At 49.6% G+C, this 21,178-nt stretch overlaps 2 protein-coding genes across 4 annotated transcripts in view; one reads left to right on the forward strand and one right to left on the reverse strand.

The window, feature by feature from the left end:
- The window catches only part of LOC116939936 (dual specificity protein phosphatase 16-like), a 40,957-nt gene extending 26,102 nt beyond the window's left edge, over positions 1-14,855 (forward strand). For all 3 annotated transcript variants that reach the window (XM_076065342.1, XM_076065343.1, XM_032948994.2), the window contains 4 exons: positions 3,977-4,149; positions 7,701-7,860; positions 8,759-8,882; positions 11,368-14,855. In XM_076065342.1, the coding sequence (XP_075921457.1) occupies positions 3,977-4,149; positions 7,701-7,860; positions 8,759-8,882; positions 11,368-12,433 (1,523 nt within the window). In that variant the 3' untranslated portion in view covers positions 12,434-14,855. The remainder of the gene's footprint in view (positions 1-3,976; positions 4,150-7,700; positions 7,861-8,758; positions 8,883-11,367) is intronic.
- BORCS5 (BLOC-1 related complex subunit 5) overlaps positions 1,196-21,178 on the reverse strand; it is a 49,955-nt gene continuing 29,972 nt past the window's right edge. Inside the window, exon 5 of the mRNA XM_032949000.2 lies at positions 1,196-1,428. Coding sequence (XP_032804891.2) covers positions 1,363-1,428 — 66 coding nt within the window. The 3' untranslated portion in view covers positions 1,196-1,362. The remainder of the gene's footprint in view (positions 1,429-21,178) is intronic.

The following is a 21,178-nucleotide window of genomic DNA, read 5'->3' on the forward strand; positions in this document are numbered from 1 at the left end:
GCCACTAAAACATTTGGGAGAGATTGCAGCTCAAACAACATTGCACATTTCAAAGCCCCCTGCATGTCTCTCACCCAACATCGACACGATGTTAACCTCATGATAAATTTCGTTCAGCGTAGACGATCTAAATTTGCTGACAACGCTCGCGATATCCAATCTCGCCTATCGATAAGAAAGTGGAAACGGATCAAGGCCGCGGCGTCTGTCGTTGTGCTGCTGCTCGCGATCCCTTCCTTACCGGGGCGATGCGACGGGCGTCGGATCGCCCGTGTCCGCGTGCCAACCTGTGCGTGCGGGAGTGAGGGGGGTGAGGAGGGTGAGGGTGCCCAAGTTTAACAACATCCCTCCGTGGCGATCGAGAGAAGCGACTCGCTGCCCGGCCGCGTGTTGCGAAAACACGACGCTCGATGCGCTGCGTCCGTAAATAACAACTGACGCGATCCACACCTCCTCCCCTCCCCCTGCGTGTGTATTTATAGTCGCGGGGTGTGCATCATTATCATCATTAGCGCGCCGGATCTCGGGCCGCGGTGGTGCCATGGGGTGGGATGGGGTGGGGTTATTAAAAATTTACAATCAATATTCTTTGATTCTTTCAGTGAAGTCACGTAGATAGAAAATAGTCAAATAAAAAAAATGGAAAATAAATAAAAAGCAAAAAAACTCACGACGTTTCGATCGCAACACAAGCGGTCTTCATCAGGCGGAGAGAGAAAAAAATGATGACGACCGCTGGCGCTGCCATCGAAACGTCTTGAGTTTTTGGGGTTTCTTATTTATTATTTTTATTATTATTTTTATCTCCGTGACTTCACCGAAAGAACCACGGAATGTGAATTCCTGCAGTCACGACATTTTAAAGTCAAAATTTAATCAAAATCAATCCAAATGTGCGCTGCTAAACACCCGTGCACGCCAAGACTGCACCGATTCGGGGGGTGGGTTGGGGGGGGGAATTAAAGAGCCCAATGATAACCGACAGTTTTGATTGGCTGGCAACCATACCTTTAGGCAAACAAGCGCTTATCGGGTTTTTATGAGTCATGGTGAAATAATAAACCGTGGTGACTCAGATGCTTTAAGACCACGTGGGGTAAGTTCTTGCGCAAACGAAATTCTTTTGACAACAACGCACACCAAAAAAAAAACCCCATTGTTGATCGAGCAAGCGTTGCCCTATAACAGTGCATGGTTCTTTAGTCTTTCCAGTTTTATTCTCGTTCATTGCAATGGCAGATGACTTCATGCTGGGCGCGGAAATTGAATTGGTGTTTGTCAGACGATGGGTGAGCTGTTTGCAGGAAGCGTGCAGAATAAACCGCAGGAAAATGACGGCTCCTTCCCTTGCCCACTTCGCGATCATCGTTCCCTTCGTCGTTGGCATTTTGCAAAGTCTTTTGTGTTGTTCAGAGTCACCCAGTTCCGCTGAAAGACACACAAACACATTATTTGAATTACCGTTGTTTATTTACGTAAAAGTAGGTTAGTGGAAATTGATGGGACGGCTCAAACATTTCTATCACCTTTTCGAGAAACCAAAAACTATCACCCTTTCGAGAAACCAAAAACTTGGTTTCTCGAAAGGGTGATAGAAATGTTTCGTCGAATTAATGCATTTATAATGCCGTGAGTAAAATTTTAATTGAAGATACTATTCTGTACCGGAAAATGGAAAGTTACTTAATCGGCCGAGCAATGTAACGCTTCCGAAAGCGCGACAACAAGGGAGATGGAGCCATGAAATCAGTTAATGTGCCGCTGCTGGGTAGATTATTAAATTTCAGGATGGTGGCAGGTGATTATAGCTTGGGAAGGCTTTCATCAAGCAGTGGATTGACCATGACTGCTGATGATGACTTCATTCATGCTCACGCATTTTGATTCGATTGAACCCACTAAAGGCTGCTTAAATGTGTTTGTTGTAAACTTGCGTGAGAATTCAGTCGCACCTCACTCACACTTGACTCATTTCAGCACCACTCTCGTGTTTGAACCACGTGACGATCCGATCCTGTGACGATTCACACCCCCACCCCACCGCCTTGCCTCGTGTGTATTTTATTGTTGTTGTTGTTGTTGCTGTTTTACCAAACTCATTTGCGTCGTCGCTCACACCCTCCGAGCCGACGTTCACACCGTTTCTGCCCGTCAACCTTTGCCCCCAGATGCAGCGTCAGATCATCGCGCTCGCGAGTAAATCCGCAACGCCGCGGTCCGGTTCGTGGGCTCGGCCCCGTCGGTTCGTGGCTCCCGTGAGCGCGGCTGCCGACGTGCTCCGAGCGACGAGCGCTCGGAGCACGTCGTCGTGAAGCCGCGCTTCGGTTGACGGCTGCCCCTGCAGCCCGGAGGTCGTCGAGAGCTTCCCCCCCACCACCTTGGCTCTCACGCCATCGCCACCACCATCCCCCCCCACCCCGCTGTGCGTTTACAAGAGCGCCGATGATGTCACGAGAAAGAAGGGCCCAGTGGAAAACAAACCCGCTTGAACAATCGGCTCTAAATATAGCAGCGAGTTCAAGGGTTAAATGTGGTCAAGTTACCGATGTGTGTTGCAGCCGAGCGAGTGCAGGCTGCCGCAGACTGCCGCAGGCTCTGCTGCTGCTGCTGTTGCCATTACAACCTTGAAGTCGGTTTGAGCGAGAGGTGGAAAAATGACAACAGCCTTTTGCCAACCTACGCAACAGCATTTCACTTTCTCAATGTGCGCACCTCTGATTAGCACGGTTGGCTACGTACGGTGCAAAAGAAGTTCACCATATATACATAGACACATTGGCATCTCGACACAGAGGTATGTGACTAAATCACTCGGATTACAGCTTACCTCATCAGATCTCAGAAGCCAAGCGGGTTTGTGCCTGGAGAGTACTTAATAGGTGGGTGGCCACCGTCCATGAATCGCGTTTCTGTCGGGCTCCTGAACAAGGTCGTGGGCAGTGTTGCAGATTAATGCATCGTTGTTGTGCACTTCCACGTTCACACGTGTGTCTGCGATCCCCCCTTCCCCCCCTCTGGCATTCGCCAACCTGCACTGACCAGCGTGGTGAAGGATGGTCAAATAACCCCCCCCCCCCTCCCACGATTCCGCATGGCGTGGGCAGGCCCTCATCCATCCGTGGATTGACATAGAGGCCCGTACGTGCACGAGGAGACTCGTGTTGCGGCACGTGTGTGTGTGCGCGCGTGCGCGTTCGTACACTGCAGTTAGCTGTGGAGACGCAGCTGGGGAGGCAACTACTATAGGACGACACGTGAGCGCTGGTGCTGATGCAACACAACGGTACACCTTGAAAGTTTAAAGCCCCCCATGAGTCTGTGAACTTACAAATGAGTAACAGGTAATTAAACAAAATAATAACAGGGTTTCTTTAAACTTAAATGTCACGAGGAGTAAGGAGATATTGAGGTCACGTGGCTCTCAGACAATGTGGACCCGTTTAAGGCGGAGTTGGCCTTTGCGAGGCTCCGGACAGGTTAATTTGCTTCTGATGCCGCGCAAAGCTCCGGGGAATTGGATCAGGGTCACCGGGTTCATAGCTCAACATCGTTAACCCCTGCACCACCACACTGTATGTATGTTCACTTCTTTTGCACCGTACGTAACGAACCATGATAATCGGAGGTGTACTGTGTCGAACACGTGCGCGCGCACACACACACACACAAGGTAACAAAGGCACAGATCCACCGTGTAACCTTTAAAGACTATTGGGGCAAGTTTCCTCTGATGTCGAGCACCAATTAAGGCGGACGAGCGGGTTGTGTGGGCAGCAACACACCCGGCCGCCTCTCTCCTCGGTGCTCATGTTTCCACCATGCACCAGCTACTTATTAAAGGCTGGGTCAACCTCGGAGAGATGATAGCCGTGCATGAGAATCGAACTCGGGTCGCCGTATTTGCAGCGTTGCGCGCTAACGCGTGTATTGTGCACGCGCACTCACTCCCAGAGCCGTGTGCTGTGCTCTCTCGCAGGAGGCTTCTCTCTGCTGCCCCCGTGCTGCCCGGGGCTGTGCGAGGGCAGGCCGGGCGGGGGAGGCATGCTGCCTGGCTCCATCTCCCAGCCGTGCCTGCCCGCAGCCGACCCAGGCCCCACGTGCATCCTCCCGCACCTCTACCTGGGATCGCAGGCCGACGTGCTCGACAAGGTGAGGGCAGCAGCAGCAGCAGTCACATTCACTGGCACGTGTCGCGAGGGGTTTGGCACGCGTCGTGACGGGCACTGCAAGATCCGACCGTGTCCGTCCAGTGCTCGCCGAGCTTCCGGTTGCCGAACGGATATGTTATGAGGTCGTGCTCGTTACACGCAAAGTGCTTGCCACAAATGAACCACAACACCTCGCGGATCTCGTCAAGATGCAAAAAACCTCGGTCATCCTCGCAGCAGTGGCTTTTGGCTTAGCCATCAAACAAAGACGGTGACTGCATCACGCGCTTTCAGATGTCATTCTGCGGCCACCTGCAACGCTCTTCCTTCTGATATTAGGAAGCCACTGGAGCTATGCACTTCTAAATCTAGATTGACAACTAATTTATTTAGAACAAGTTTTCGTGTTTAGTTTGTTGTCCTTCCCCCGCACCTCCATGTTAGTGTGGTTGGCTACGTACGGTGCGAAAGAAGTTCAACATACATACATACATAGCAGGGTGCCATTATTAGCGGGCACCTGTTAAGGCTGGCGAGGAGACGCGTGAGAGGGTGATTACGCCCAGCTGCACCGTCTCCGCAGAGTTCACAGTATCACACCAGGGGGAGGCCCGGGTCAGGTTCATTCCACAGGTTCACGACACATCCACTCTGCAAAGTCATCAATGATCAGTGGTTGAGAATTGAACTCTCAACCCTGTGCAAAGTGGCTCGGTAGTGAGCGTACTGAACGCCAGGCTTCCCAGTGGGCACATAAAGATAACTGAGCAGTGAATGCAGCGTCTATTGACTCGGGGCTTTGCGTCATCCACTGAAGCACAACGTACAAATACACTTGATTACTGCTCGATGCATATGTGCCGCAAGCGTAGGATTTGATTTGGTCCAACGAAATGCGGCATCATTAGGAGCCTACTCGCCAGCTACTGTAAGCGTCGCACTAAGTGCGCTCTGGCCAAAGAAAACTAATTTGCCAGGCGCCTGCGCCCACAATGTACATCCCTGAACAAAGCCGGGAGCTGGAAACACAATGGGTGGCCAGCAATACGGGAAACAAACGCACGGCCACACGGCGCATGGCACCGCCGCACACGTACTGCGAGTGCGTGCTTACAGAGGCGCAAGCTCACGCGCGCGCGAGCACGCACGCATCCACAGTCGTGAGTGCCACTCGATGGGAAGACATTCAACGGCTAGCATAATGAATGTGAGCAGGAAATAACAGAAACAAATTCTACGATTAGATCAGCATTACCCTCTCTGGGAGACACGGTGTGACAATTCAGCGCTGCACAATCCCTTGCAACACAATACGGGGGTCCCGGCAACAATGCCGCAACAAGACAAACAGACGCTAGTGAACCGCATGATGTAATTTCACGTAATTCCACTTGAGATTATTTGAAGCGCCACCCACGTTAGACCCGGCCTATTGCTGCCTACAAACACTATATGGACCGGGTAGCACAAAAACTCACTCGGATATTTCAGTACGCAGCCTTTAACACGTGAATATAGATATTAATGAAGTTATCCATTTGATTTAGGCCGTCGGACATATATTGGTGACAATTGTGTTCATCAAACATTCAGAGAAATTGCCCGAACGTTTGGTAATGTGTCTATAAATTTTTATTTTGGTAGTTAAGCAAAATATGAGATAGGGCATGAATTGTGGGAAATGTAACATCTGTCAGTGCAGCTAAACCAGTTCTGTTCTGGAGGTTCTCAAAACATACACACGAGCATACTTGTGTAAAACAACAGCCACCATTCACCACTAAGTGAGAGTAAATCCACCACAGCACTTGTGCCAGGCTAGTTGCACTTCGAGGCCACGTGATGAGTCGAAGATTCGCTGGCAACAGGTCACGTGGCAATATGAACCACCCACGCTTACAACTCGGCGCGTTTTAGTCGCCCGGCGTGAGCCTTGCTTCTCTGCCCTGCTTTGTTGTTGGAGCACAACTGCCTCCAACTGCCCAGGAGCACCCTTACCGTGCCTCCTCCACTTGCACGCGTACATATGTATAGACATGTGTACCCATATGAACACACACACAGCTCGTACAATGGCCATGCAAATTGGCACATTGTTTTGAATGTCGAGAGGGAGGGCCCCCATTTGATTTGGTTGCATAACTCCGTTGGGGTCACACTCGCAGGTCAGCAAAACCTGGAACACCATGCGGCCCAGTGGAACTCATGGAAGCCAAACTAAATAATCCTTGTGAACAAAGCTCTTGAAAATAATACGTATAGACATATACGTGCCTGTCAATCGATGCGACTAATGTACCTCGACGAACTGCATTGCTCATGGGGCTGAGTGTTCACATCCCGTGCAAGGGCGCCATTGCGTGCAGCAGGCAGTCAGCCTATCCGTGCCCATGACATCACCATGACTGCAGCATTGAGTCATTCGCAACAATACCCATCTGTGGGCGTGGGCGCTCTTGATGTGCAGCGATGTCGCTGCAGTTGGCACACTCCGCTGCGAACCTAGCGACCTGAGTTCGATTCCTTCCCCCCCCCCCACAACGGTGACGAGCAATATCTGAACCTGATTCTGGAACACCCCTTTACAAGTGCACACCATGGTGGTGAAGTACGGTCGAACAACCTCCTCGACCGACGTGGCGCGGGGAGGCCTCTCTTGTTGCGCGGAACATTGGATTCTTGAATCTATCTGTGCGAGGCGCTGAGTGTTATCTCCTCGTACGCGTGGAGTTTATTCAAAGGGGTTTCCCTCCCTTTGGTTTCTGCTCTCGAGCTACGCACTCTAACGTGGAATTGGGCAATTATCCTAATGCAGGGACCTCTTGCAAAAGATTTTTGAAAACTCAGTCAGGCTTTTGTGGATAAAGGGGTTTTTTGTTTATTGTTATACAGCACAAATTATTTTTCGGTGACCAATAAGGGGTGTAAATTGACCGCCCCCCAAACTTAACGATTCAATGAATTATCACTATTCACGGTCTCAGTTTAGTGACATAATTTATTATTTTTACATCGTGGTGAAGGCAGTGACGTGATCCCCATTACATCCAACATTGAGGAGTACAAAAACACCGGTGCTTACATACATGATTAGATGCACGTGCTGAGAGCCAAATAAACGATATTAATCAATGAATTGTTAGACCCACAGTGAACACGTCTACACACATACAAGTGGGAATTAATTATCTTGTACAGTAGTTAAATATTAATTATTTACTAAATCTACCGTGCACATGTTTATGTACAGCCATTTGTCATTTCACTGCTGGATGAGGGCCTCCCCAATGTCGTACAGGGGCATGGAGTTTATTTGACCATACTTCATCCCGCTGGTCAGTGCGAGTCACTGCAGCTCGTATGTGTGTAATATCACAGCAAGAGAAACTGTTTTACTTATTAAACCCCCCATTAAACACGCACACGCACACTATACGGCGCACAATGTACGCATTACATATGCACGCATTACTGGCGGCCGTGCGACGCATAAATAAATGAGCAGGCGAGCGAATGAATGAATGAACAACGGGTGTGGTGTGCCTGCCACAGGGGCTGATGAGTCACAACGGCATCACGCACGTGCTCAACGCCAGCAACACGTGCCCGCGGCCAGACTTTGTTCCCGAGAGCTGCTTCCTGCGAGTTCCCGTCAACGACAGCTACTGCGAGAAGATCCTGCCCTGGCTCGACCGCTCCGTCGACTTCATCGGTAAGTTCCTAAGCTAAGCTAAAAAGCAGTTTTTTTTTTGTTTTACCAGTTAAGGCCCGACTGAACTGTACAGCTACTTTTCAGAAGCGACCCTGGCCGCAAACGATAGCTCTTCGAAGCGGCTTATGACGTAGAAATTTATAGTGGCCCAATACTCTAAAAAGCATGTTGATTCTAAATGTGGAGGGGAAAAAAACCGCGGAGGACCCGGAGAAAAATCCACACGACCACAGGGAAAAACACGCAAACTCTAAATATACAGGCATGAGGCTCAGGATTGGAATCAAACCCATGAACTCCTGTATACCAGGCGAGGTAGTTAACATCTCGCCACCGTGCCTTCACCAACCCACAATGGCCAGTGTGGGTAAGTACGGCCAAACAACCCCAATGACCAACACCGGTGACTGCTCCACCTCCAGCAAATAAACAAACTGGGGGGGGGGGGGAGGGGAAATAATCATTCCTACGTATAGACCAAGGAGCACATGCTAGCACGTGTTTGTCTCGTCTTCAGAGGTGTTAATTATCCAACGGAAGCCTTCAGGGCAAAAAACAAGATCGCGTATTTGCAAGTCGTTCTTTTTTTGGTCTGGGTTTGTGTCTTTAAGTTGTGGACGGTGCTTTGATCTATTTGGCCGGTTTCCAACAGGGAAATTCCCGAATATGGACATTGAGGGTTCGGCGACGACGTTATTTGAAAAAGAACAGGCTATGTGTGCCGGCGTCACCAATTATCTTATTGGTGTAAAACGACACGGCGACATTGCCCCCATGAAACTACTGCGCACTATACTCGTCTGTGAAACGTAGCGCCTTCGTGATTGTCCAATGAGAATGGTGCGAGAACCGAGCGTGCTCATGACTCGGTTTGATCCGCTGGCTCTTGTCCCGGCAGAGCAAGTGAAGGTGTCGGATGCCCGAGTCCTGGTTCACTGCCTCGCCGGGATCTCGCGCTCCGCCACCGTCGCCATCGCCTACGTCATGAAGAGCCTGGGCCTGGGCTCTGACGAGGCCTACAGGTGAGAGTGCCGGTCGCCCCACACACCCAGCCACCTGGCCACCTAGTCACCCACCAAACCACCCACCCACACACACATCCACCCACCCATCCACCCAGCCAACCACTCACCCAGCCACCTAGTCACCCACCAAACCACCCACTCATCCACCCAGCCAACCACTCACCCAGCTACCTAGTCACCCACCAAACCACCCACCCACACACACACCCACCCACCCATCCAGCCACCTCGTCACCCATCCACCTAGCCACTCACCCACCTAGCCACGACCGGTACAGGCCCCACAAATTCTAGTGTCTCAACATCAGCTGCGGCGGTGGAGGCAATGCACGTTGCATTGAAAGAACAAACAGGTAGCCGTTATCTTGCAGATACGTGCAAAGGGCCGTGTGTTACAGGGTGTCCATCACGAGTACGAAGCTACGTTAGTGAGAAATTGTCCTAATTTACTACTTGATGTCACGTCTCACATGAGCATAAAACGAGTGCCAACGTGCCAGGATGTTAATGTGACTGTCAGACGCGAACTGGTTTAGAATTGCGCTTGCAAGTTTGTCGCTAGGCTGTAATAACACCACTTTCGAAGTCGTCGTTTTCTCTCATTAACAAAGCCCGGAGCTCAGGCCAGACAGGCCGTGCAGCACGGCAGTCGTGTGCAGCCGCAAGTGTCAATTTAGGTTGTCAGCTCTGCCTCCCTGAAGATAGATTTTCAAAGGGATCGGCTAAAACAACCAAGCAGGGCTTTTCGTGATCACTGTGACGGTAACGCTAGCTAAAGAACGTACTAGTAACCGACAAACTGCTACATCTGGGAATCCACACTTGGGGGTGCGAGGTTTATTTTCGGAACCGTTCGCACTCTCCCGTGTGGACCTCCTGCACGAGGAACTCGTACAGCTTGGCTCCTTCAAAAACAAAACAAAATAAATAAATAAATCCCCTGCGCCTTACAAGCGACGGTCACCGTTCACACCCGGCCCGCTACTCGATGCTCACGGCCGCGCACGGCACAGCGGGCGTGAGCAAATCCTCGCACATGTGGCGCATTAAAACGGCCGGGTGTGTGTGAGTGTGTTCTTTTTTTTTTTGGTTGTAGCCAGGGTTACCTAGCAGTGGAAACACCCCTCACACTTTCCACACGGCTGAAGCGATTCGGCATTTTCTCCCTACGCACTGACGCCCCGATATCTGATCAGTGGCCCACGAACGACGCAAAACGTTTGTCGTCGGCACGGTCCAATACCTCGCGCGGATTTTTTTTTTTTCCCCCACCGCCGCAGTAAATTAAAGAGCGGGCGGCCGTCGCCACATTATGAATTTGGCCAAACAGCCAAATGCACGACGCACGTCAGAGTGGGTAACGTGCAACCGGCTCAAAATGTCTCCGGGTGCGTCGGTGTGTTGATTTTCTTGACCCAAAAAACCTTCATTATGAATTTCATGCATCAAGTTCAATCTTTCGAAGACACTCCGCAGCTGTTTTTTTGTTTGCCTCTATACTTCACAATTTCGATCCCGATCCACCTTTGTTAAAGTGCCTTAGGAATACATACCCTGATGTGTTTTCCAGTTTTGCACCTTAAACAGAGACCTCCAATCATTGTACTTGATTAGCATGCCCATTTGTTCTGCTGGTATTTATCTTGAGCCTGACTTTGCAGCCTATTTTTAAAGATCTTATACATTTCCCACGGTTTATGCCAATGACATGATAATTATCTTCTTGGTTCTTTCTGTAAAGTCACGTAGAAGGGAAGTAATAAAATAATTAAAACAAAATTCTCATGACGTTTCGGCCACAACACAAGCAGCCGTCCTCAGGTGAAGAACAGAGCTGTCTGAAAAACAGCGTCGTAATTAGGACGGCTGCTTGAATTGTGGCTAATTAGGATGCTGTCTTTCCGACAGTTCTGTTTCTTCACCTGAGGACGGCTGCTTGTGTTGTGGCCGAAACGTCGTGAGAATTTTATTTTATGTTTTATTTGAATTTTTATTATTTTATTATTTCCCTTCTACGTGACTTTACCGAAAGAACCAACAAGATTAATCCCTGCAGTCACGAAAGCTTTAAATCAAAACATTATCATTACTTTGTTGCCAGACATAATATGCTGTTGTATTGCCCCATTGTGTCCGTCCAACAATGATTGACTTTCGTTTAGCAAACCGGATAAGTGCAGGACTATGATCATGTTAAAATCTCAACGCATTCGTCAATAACACTGCCAAATAATTTAAGTCGTCAAGAAATGTGCTGCTGCCTCTGGGTTCTGGAGACCACCTGGAGGAGATTCCAGGCACGTGTTGACAACGATGGCGAACAAGTGGAGACTCTTTGACTTTTTGAAGCTATTAACATTACATTTATTATCATGTTACGGTGCATTACCCGTTCTCCATTAGAAGCGATCGTCCCATTTAAGTGTTAACATTTATTTGAAGCACCCTGTATTGATTCCCGACGCCACGTGACTCTTCGCAGGTTCGTGAAGGAGAAGAGGCCGTCCATTTCTCCAAACTTCAACTTCCTGGGGCAGCTGCTGGAGTACGAGAAGCTGCTCAGGGCACAGAAGGGGATCCCTCCCGCCCCCAAGAAACCAAACTCGGAGGCCCCCGTCCAGGAACCGTCGACGGAACCGGCGTCCGAGCGGACCCGGCCGGCCGCCTCTCCCGTGGCCGAGGGGTCGCTCGCCACGCAGTCGCTGCAGCAGTGCATCAGTCGCCTGCGTCTCTCCCCCGAGCGGCACGGCCACCACGACTGCAACCGCCTCAAGCGCTCGCTCTCGCTCAACCTGCGGCCGTCGGACGGCTCGCGGGCGGCCGCGCGCTCGTGTGGCGCCGCCTGCTCCGTGCGGAGCCCCACGCACACCGAGGAGTCCTCCAAGGTGTGCCGCCTGGAGGCCGCCGCGCCGGCCCGACCGAGCGCCGCCGCCGCCCCTTCCGCGACGGCGGCAAAGACGATGCTCGCGATGGCGGGCCCGAAGGCCGATGGCGGCGGCGAGGACGGCGGGGTAGATCCGCTCGGGTCGCCCGGTGAGAAACTCAAAGCGCAGCTCTGGCTCAACCTGTCGGGCTCGACGCAGACCACGGTGGGAGAGAAGTTCTGGAGCCGGCGTTCCGACTTTGCGCAGCCGCAGCCGCCGGCGAGCACCCCCGTTCCGGCGTTTGGCGCCACGTGGTACTTCCCGGACGCGGCCCCTCTCAGCGGGGGTGAAGGCGGCGGGGGCGGCGGCGGCGGCGGCGGCGCCGGGAGCGGAGGAGTGGGAGGGATCTGCGGGACTCACGCGGATGTTCGGCTGCGCGTGGGCGCGCGTCCACGGGCCGGCGACGGCAGCGGCGGGGAGAGCCTGGCGGCGGTGGAGGGGCCGCGCAGGAGCTGGCACGAGGAGCTGGGCTCCGCTGCGGAGAAGGCGGCGTTCAAACGGCGCAGCTGCCAGCTGGAGTTTGAGGAGGGCCTGGCGGCCGAGAGTCGCAGCCGCGAGAACATCGCCGCCATCGCCAAGCGATCGAGCTTCTCGGGCAGCATGGAGATCATCGAGGTGTCGTGACGCCATGGACACCATCGAGGCGTCGCGACGCCTTGGAGATTGTGGAAGTGCCGTGACGAAGCCGACACTGAACGCAAGCGATGCGATCGTTAGGAGAGACATAAATTCGACGGCAACCCAAACACGCGCTGTCAGATACGACCCAAGCGCCACGAGTCCTGGAAGGAAAATAGATTTTGAATGTTAAATTTAAAGATGAGACACTAATCGCATTATTTGGTTTTGTTGGCGAGAGGGGGAGGAGTTCGTTAAGTATAAATTAAATGCCTGTGTATTTACCAAAAACTACATTTACTAGCAGTACATGGCAGCCTCCGGAAAGCTGTTTCTTTCTGAAAAGGCAAATGTTTAATTTCTGGTAGTAGGAAGATAAAAAAATCCATAATTGTTTTGTAAATATAAAAGGTTTGTGTCTCACTCCCCTGTTAAAAATTACGAGGATTTTCCAGCATCGCCGAGTTATTGGCTCATCGTTTCTGCCCAACAAAATAATGGCTCGCCGCCTTGAGTAACAATTCAAACTAAGAAAGTACCCCTTCTCCTTCCAAACCATGCCATAAATTATTTGATCATTCTGCTTAATTTATGACATGCAAATGCCCAAAATTGTACATATTGTTGTGTATATCTTGAATTGACAGAGCAAGCGATGATAACTGCTTTCTCCAGGAGTTATTGTGTTGACATACCTCAGGGTTCCTAAAGGGTTTCGACTTTGTGAGCTATTGGTTCAACACACGGATGATTTCATCGGCTCAGGTTTTAATCTCGCATGTTGTTGTGACAAAGATGCTGAATCAAAGTGGGAAAGATTATAGACTGAAATAAAATAAACATTCATTGCCTGAAATAGCTAGCGTAGTGGATGAGGGTGTACCCGTCTTATTTATTGTGCATTGCTTAACGTACAGCATCGAAATGTAAAGAGGTCGTCGTATGAACACATGAGGGTCATGCGTGACAAGGGGGGATGAATACTTGGTCAGCTTGTAGTTTTATTTTCCCTATCTATCGACGGCTACAAACACGAACGGTCCATTCAGCTCGTGGCTGAAAGGCTGTTCTGATAAAACTCCAGTTGTAAAAGATTTCGGTTGTATACTAATGTCATTTATATCGATATGGAAGAGCACAATGAGTGTAGCGCTACATGGTAGTGATGTGACACAGCAGCTTTGTAATCGGCAACTCATAGGATCAAGAAAGTGCTGAGATAAAGCTGGCTTGTGCTTGGTATATATATATTTTGCTGTCGATATTTAAAACTACTAAGCTTGCTTAGTACAGTACAGTATATAAAATTTAATCCTTAATGCTGATTTGCTGTTTATTTATGACAACTATTATTAATGCTTGTTAATTGTGCAATCACACGGTGGGTTTTTTTGAGCGCAGTGCCCCGTGCCTCGGTGCGGGCCCACGGCAGCTCGCGAACGCCGCCGCGAGTGGAGGGACGGCGTCGCGACGCAGCGACGTAGCAACGCAGCGCAACGAGATGACGCGTGCTTCTATTTAAAGGAAATGTATTCATGCTGGGCTTTTTTCAAGCATGTCGTATTTCCTACCAGAGGCAAAGTGGCTGTATCCGTTCCCTGTAATTTAAACTCCTCGTACTAGAAATGGAATGCCTTCTGGCCAAAAAATAAAAAAAAACGTAAGTCAGATGTTATTGCTTTAACAACAACAACAAAAATCTAAAAATGTTAAAAAGCTAAACCGTACTTGTTCTACGCATTAAACATAAACGTCAATTTAAAAAAAAAAACACTCGCGTATCGAAAACAAAAAGTGACCAAATCCTAGAAGAAATGCCGTGCGCACACAAAGTAACTCACCCTTGCTTTTCTGAGACACAAGTGAGCAAAAGTGCAGGGTTTTGCACTCTTTATGAAAAGTCTTAAATAACGATGAGCACAGGCCTGTGTCTGAGGCAGGTGATGCCACGTGGAGGCGATGTACAAAGGTGTAAAAGGGCTACGGAAAAGTCCCGTAGCAACTGTGGAATGTTGGACAAGAAATTACACGCGTCCCCCATCTTACAGGAAGGTGCACAAGGCTCGAGTGTAGTTGGCTCTTACAATGTTGCATTAACTATAAAACACAACTACAGTTGTTCCACGCTGGTTACGTTTTTGTGGAGCCTTTGGGAATGTGTGAAACTGCATGCAAATTCACAAGACGCAAATCAAATCGATAACGCGTGCGTCAAATGCATATTAATTAAGCTCCCGCTGGGCAATGGACCGTCTTGACTTACTTTTAAGCCATCTGGGCTGTGTAATTATGAATGGCAATGGACTTGTTTGACTGTGGTTTGACTGATATTTATTTAAGAGTGGAATTGTCTTTTTTTCTCCTTTTTACGAGATCCGCTACACGTTGAAAATGAACTAAAAATAAACGAAGTTCTCGTCAAACCGAACCACCGTGGTCGATGCTCTCTCCTCTTTCCAGTGACGCACAAAGGGCATGGCTCGATCGACACCGTGAGACCCTGCCCGAGTCGCAGCCGCCTGCCCATTTTAGCCCTGCGTTCCCAATCGGAAGGCCTCATAGGTACATAACTTTATTTATTACTGGGTATGAGCCTTATGGAAGGAATGCATCCACTGCAGATATGTAACGATGCAATCTGCTCGTGTGCAGGAGCTTTGGCGATGCAAGATCATGAGAGGTGTAGACCGCTTGGTGAGGACTTCATTCAGCAGTCACGGCTTACATCAGTTGTGATTGATAGCTAAACTAGTTTTGGGACTCCCCTACACCACCCTGCACTGGCCAGAATGGTGAAGTGTTCTCAAACAACCCCCACAAAAACATGGAATGGGGAGGGCTTCATCCAGGAGTAGATTGACAAATAGCTGTACATGTTTATCAATTATTATTAAGAGTCCATTGAAACCCCTTTTTTCAAGGGAGACTTTGGCCTAAATACAGAATTCACCAGATGCTCATTTATATCTGAGACGATCTGGTGGAGACCTCTCGCTAGGGTACAAGAAGGTGTTTGTTGAAATACACTGGGGCTGTCAATCAGGAAGGTCTACTACACATGAGCCATTGACACCCATTCCTCCCCACACAAGACTCACAAAGTCCTGCCCGAAGTTGTCAGATGTCTGTGAGGCTCAAATCAGTACGTACGCATGGTGAGCCCGCAGCCACTCCCCTCTATCAGCGTCGCTCACTTTCACGTCGTCACGTCCACTCAATCACCAGCACCAACCGCACGACGAGTGGCCTCTCCTTCCGACGTTGGCCCCCACCTACTACTCTGCCAACCTATTCAAGGCCGCCCCCAACCGTTTGCCTGGCATGAAGCCAGGAACATTTTAAAAATGGGGCTAAATACTGACTCCCGATTTTGACAAAGGCTTTAAGGACAGGATAGTTCCAGTCAGACGATGATGTTTGGCAGCTTTAGGTTCTGGATACGCTTGCACTGTTCGAGGTCACAGAAGAGTGGCTGGGCATTGGTGCATACATATTCAACAAAGCTTGATGTTGACCAAACAAATGGAGTGAACGGGTGGGTGGACGATGTGAACGAGCAATGCGTTTTAACCCATTCCAGTTCAGAAAAACGTCTGCAAGCTTCAGGGTGGATCCCGTTCACCGCTGAATCTGGGAACGCGCAAACGGATCGGCGTAGAGAACTGTAGCGACACGACAGCACTCTATGATAGCTGGCGCCAAACTGTGCCACACGCCCTCCCGCATGGCCTTTTACTTCCGATTCCGTTCCGAATCGATTCCGTTCCGATGACGTAAACCGTATGTAATCGGAACGGAATCGGAATAAAAATGTATGACGTATGCGCACATCATCAGAAAGCGAAATTAAATGCCAAAGAGGATACGCAAACACTGGCGTGACGAGCCTAGCTCTCCGATGGCGTTTTCAGGGCTCATGGGACGTAGAGCAAAACGTCGAGCATCGTGCCGGACAGCGTGCGGTAACAACCCGAAGACACGCCCGAAAGCCGCACGGTAGCACAAACCGCGGGGAGCTACGCAGCAGTTGAAGTGCCTGTCCCTTGGCCGTGAGAACCCAAACACGACCCACGTTGGGCGTGTCCGACACTTAACGATGCGTGTCGATGCGTACGGCACGCGTGCATCTCTCTCTCTTGTCAATCCACGGCTGGAGTCGAGCTTCTGCGCGCCGTACGCGCGTCGCGGAAGTTATTTGACCATGCTTCACCACGCTCGTGGGTACGGATTGATGAAGGTGGGGAGCGTGACATTTGATGGACTACCCAATGCTGTCCGCTGTCCACAACGTAGCCTGATTCCCATAAAGCCTGGAACACCTGTTATGCATGGCGGTCGTCCATCCGAGCACCATCCAGTTTGAAAAGCTGTTTGGTTTCCGAGATCTGACAATATCCGGAGCATTCCGAGTGATTTGATCATAGAGGCAGTAAATACGTCCGCAACTGTGCACGCGTGTACTATATGGTGGGGGGAGGGATCCTATTGCACGAATGTTTAACTAAAGCCAACGACTGGGAGGACCTGTGCCAACGTCAAACAGCTGCCACAATACACCTGGTGGAGTCGAGCGCATTCAACGTGCGTGGCACCGCATTTACACGGCCCATAGGCGGCGGCTTTAAATAGCCTTCCTCTAAAAAAACACGGAGAAGGCACCCACCCAAGCCAAGGCCAAAAAAGCTTGGCTGCTTGAATTCAACAAGGCGGAAGCCCCCATGTGTCAGCCCTCGGCCACACCGACCAACTTGACAACTGTTTGGAGGATATGCTGCGGATGTTGGTTCCAATGCGCTTATTGTCCATGATTCTCTTATATACAGTGAGGGAAAAAAGTATTTCATCCCCTGCTGATTTTGTACGTTTGCCCACTGACTAAGAAATCATCAGTCTAAAATTTTAATGGTAGGTTTACTTGAACAGTGAGAGACAGAATAACAACAACAAAATCCAGAAAAACGCATGTCAAAAATGTTATAAATTGATTTGCATTTTAATGAGGGAAATAAGTATTTGACCCCCTCTCAATCATAAAGATTTCTGGCTCCCAGGTGTCTTTTATACAGGTAACGAGCTGAGATTAGGAGCACACTCTTGAAGGGAGTGCTCCTAATCTCAGCTTGTTACCTGTATAAAAGGTACCTGTCCACAGAAGCAATCAATCAATCAGATTCCAAACTCTCCACCATGGCCAAGACCAAAGAACTCTCCAAGGATGTCAGGGACAAGATTGTAGACCTATATGCTTAGCTCTTTCGGTAAAGTCACGTTGAAGGAAAACAATAAAATAAACCTACCATTAAAATTATAGACTGATCATTTCTTTGTCAGTGGGCAAACGTACAAAATCAGCAGGGGATCAAATACTTTTTTCCCTCACTGTATACAAGCCTATAGCCCGTCCGAGGACGGGTGTATTGCAGTAAATCTGAAACTTGCAAGCGAAAAGCAGATCGCGACGTGATATATTCATTGCATCCATTTGTGTGCAATTTGTAAGGGCGCCGTGACACAGACCTATTGCATTTAAAGGTTATAATCCCTTGTTCATCACGACGTCCTTTTTACTTTGATGTCTCAACAGCGTCACGGAGATCACGTGACGTGAGGGTTCTGCCTGTGCAGTGAGGAGGGGGGAGGACACGCCTCGCCCCCCCATGTGGAGTGACGTCACCCGCTCATGATTAATGGAGGGGGGGGGGTCCAATTGGAGGATGTCACCTGGTCATGATTATTAATGAGGGGCTGATCGACGTGGAGTAACGTCAAAAGCTCATGATTATTAATGAGGGGGGGAGGCATGTGGAGGACGTCACCTGTTCATGATTATTAATGAGGGGGGCTGGTCGACGTGGAGTAACGTCACGCGCGTTACACACAAACAGACATTCTTGGCTCATTATAGTAGTAATTCGTACGGAGACACTCCTCTTATCCGGGACCCTAATATCCACGCTTCTAATGATCCATGCACTCAAAGTGGCTTGCGGAAAATCTTCGCACTCAAATTGATTTGCGGAAAATCTTGCTATCACCGCATTAACTCTTTTTTGTTATCTGCACTCATCGGTGGAAAAGAGGAGGCGACTTACAAGTGGTAGCACAACATTCCTACTATTCGCACTTATTTCAAAATCTGAATATGTATTCATACTGGAGCAATCCGATGAGCTATTACAGATGTCCAGTGGGGGCGGGTAAGAACGTTACAACGGACGTGCCACGGTAAAGGGTAAGAACGTTACAACAAGGTGCCACGGTAAAGGGTAAGAACGTTACAAGGTGCCACGGTAAAGGGTAAGAACCTTACAACAGACGTGCCACGGTAAAGGGTAAGAACGTTACAACAGACGTGCCACGGTAAAGGGTAAGAACGTTACAACAAGGTGCCACGGTAAAGGGTAAGAACGTTACAACAAGGTGCCACGGTAAAGGGTAAGAACGTTACAACAGACGTGCCACGGTAAAGGGTAAGAACGTTACAACAAGGTGCCACGGTAAAGGGTAAGAACGTTACAACAGACGTGCCACGGTAAGGGTAAGAACGTTACAAGGTGCCATGGTAAAGGGTAAGAACGTTACAACAAGGTGCCACGGTAAAGGGTAAGCACGTTACAACAGACGTGCCACGGTAAAGGGTAAGAACGTTACAAGGTGCCACGGTAAAGGGTAAGAACGTTACAACAAGGTGCCACGGTAAAGGGTAAGAACGTTACAACAAGGTGCCACGGTAAAGGGTAAGAACGTTACAACAAGGTGCCACGGTAAAGGGTAAGAACGTTACAACAAGGTGCCACGGTAAAGGGTAAGAACGCTACAACAAGGTGCCATGGTAAAGGGTAAGAACGTTACAACAAGGTGCCACGGTAAAGGGTAAGAACGTTACAACAAGGTGCCATGGTAAAGGGTAAGAACGTTACAACAAGGTGCCACGGTAAAGGGTAAGAACGTTACAAGGTGCCACGGTAAAGGGTAAGAACGTTACAACAGACGTGCCACGGTAAAGGGTAAGAACGTTACAACAAGGTGCCACGGTAAAGGGTAAGAACGTTACAAGGTGCCACGGTAAAGGGTAAGAACGTTACAACAGACGTGCCATGGTAAAGGGTAAGAACGTTACAACAAGGTGCCACAGTAAAGGGTAAGAACGTTACAACAGACGTGCCACGGTAAAGGGTAAGAACGTTACAAGGTGCCACGGTAAAGGGTAAGAACGTTACAACAGACGTGCCACGGTAAAGGGTAAGAACGTTACAACAGACGTGCCACGGTAAACGGGTCACCCAGCAGTGCTAAATTCATCTCATTATCCGCACTTTATCCCCGGATAAAAGGAGTTCCTCGAAAATGTTCAAAGTTTATTTATGTTATCCATGCTTATCCATGGACGAGAGAAACAAGGGGCACACCAAAATCATGGCCATTATCTGCAGCTTTCTACAAACAAGGGTGACCTGGAAATGATAGCAAAACCATCCTGGTATCCGAGTTTATCCACGTATTTGGTCTACTCTTTCTTGCAAGCCGGCCGGTACATAAGAGGTGGGCGCACCAACACTATAAAAACAAAGATCCCCCGTATAGCCTTAACAGGATGTTGGGACAAGTGCTATTAGCGAGCACCTATGAAGGCCGGCACGGCACACGAGGGGGTGGGTGGCCAACACCACGCCCGGCCGCCTTTGTCTCCCCAGTGGTGACGTGTACGCACCACATCAGTTACTCATTTGAGGCTGAGTTGACCTAGGGGAGGCCCAGGACCGGTTTAGATATTTGTCACTGGTGTTGTCCGTGAGCGGGAATCGAACTCGGATCTTCGGGGTTCGTAGCGCAGCACGCTAACCGCTACACTATCGCACCAACACTATGCCCTACCTGCCACACACACTTAACCCCAAGGCTAACTTCCACTCTACCTCAATGGCAGAAAATCTTTGAAGATGTGGCAGTACAGTACTCACAATGCCCCTATCACACGGGGGAGATGGCCGATTGACGAACTGTGGTTGGAAAGTGGTGCCCCTCTGTTGCTTGCCACACAAATGAACCCCAATAATTTGCTGATCTCGTCAAGGAGCATAAACCATAACGTCATCATCGCAGCGACTTTTGGCGAACCATCGAACAAAGACGGTCACCGCATCGTACGCTTTCAAATGCGCTTTTGCGGCCGTCTGGAAAGCTCTTCCTTCTGATATTAAAACTCACTTCTTTAGAACTGCATTCTTGTGTTTAGTTTGTTGTCCTTCCCCCGCACCTCCGATTAGCACGGTTGGCTACGTACGGTGCGAAAGAAGTTCGGCATACATACAGCACCCATTTATAGTGCGGGGTGGACAGAGGCAGGCAGAGGGGACGCAACTTGCACCACTGTTTAAACTTAACGTAAACGATGTGGCAGCAGATGCATGTGAAGGACGGGCAGATGTTCAGGCCGAACATGCCGTACCAGGAAGCATGGCATAGCTGAGCTCACCCAGAGAGAGAGAGAGAGCGGCTGTTGCAATCAAACTCTGAAGAATGCGCGACGCGATTAAATCAACAAGTCACAGGGTTGGATTAACTGAAACAACTAAAACGCCATTAGGGTGGGAATTCCAGAGGATGTGTCTGTTCAGACAATTGCCCGAATCACCATCCCCCCCCCCAAATCCCACCAAGCAGTTTGTGAAACTGCCACGCGTTTGTAAATGTGACGTTCTCAGGATGACAACACTTTCATGATGTTATTGTAACATTTATTAACCCAGG

Source organism: Petromyzon marinus, chromosome 7, assembly GCF_048934315.1.
Source record: "Petromyzon marinus isolate PM22_M1 ecotype Great Lakes invasive population chromosome 7, UKy_Petmar_22M1.pri1.0, whole genome shotgun sequence".
Classification (NCBI taxonomy): domain Eukaryota; kingdom Metazoa; phylum Chordata; class Hyperoartia; order Petromyzontiformes; family Petromyzontidae; genus Petromyzon; species Petromyzon marinus.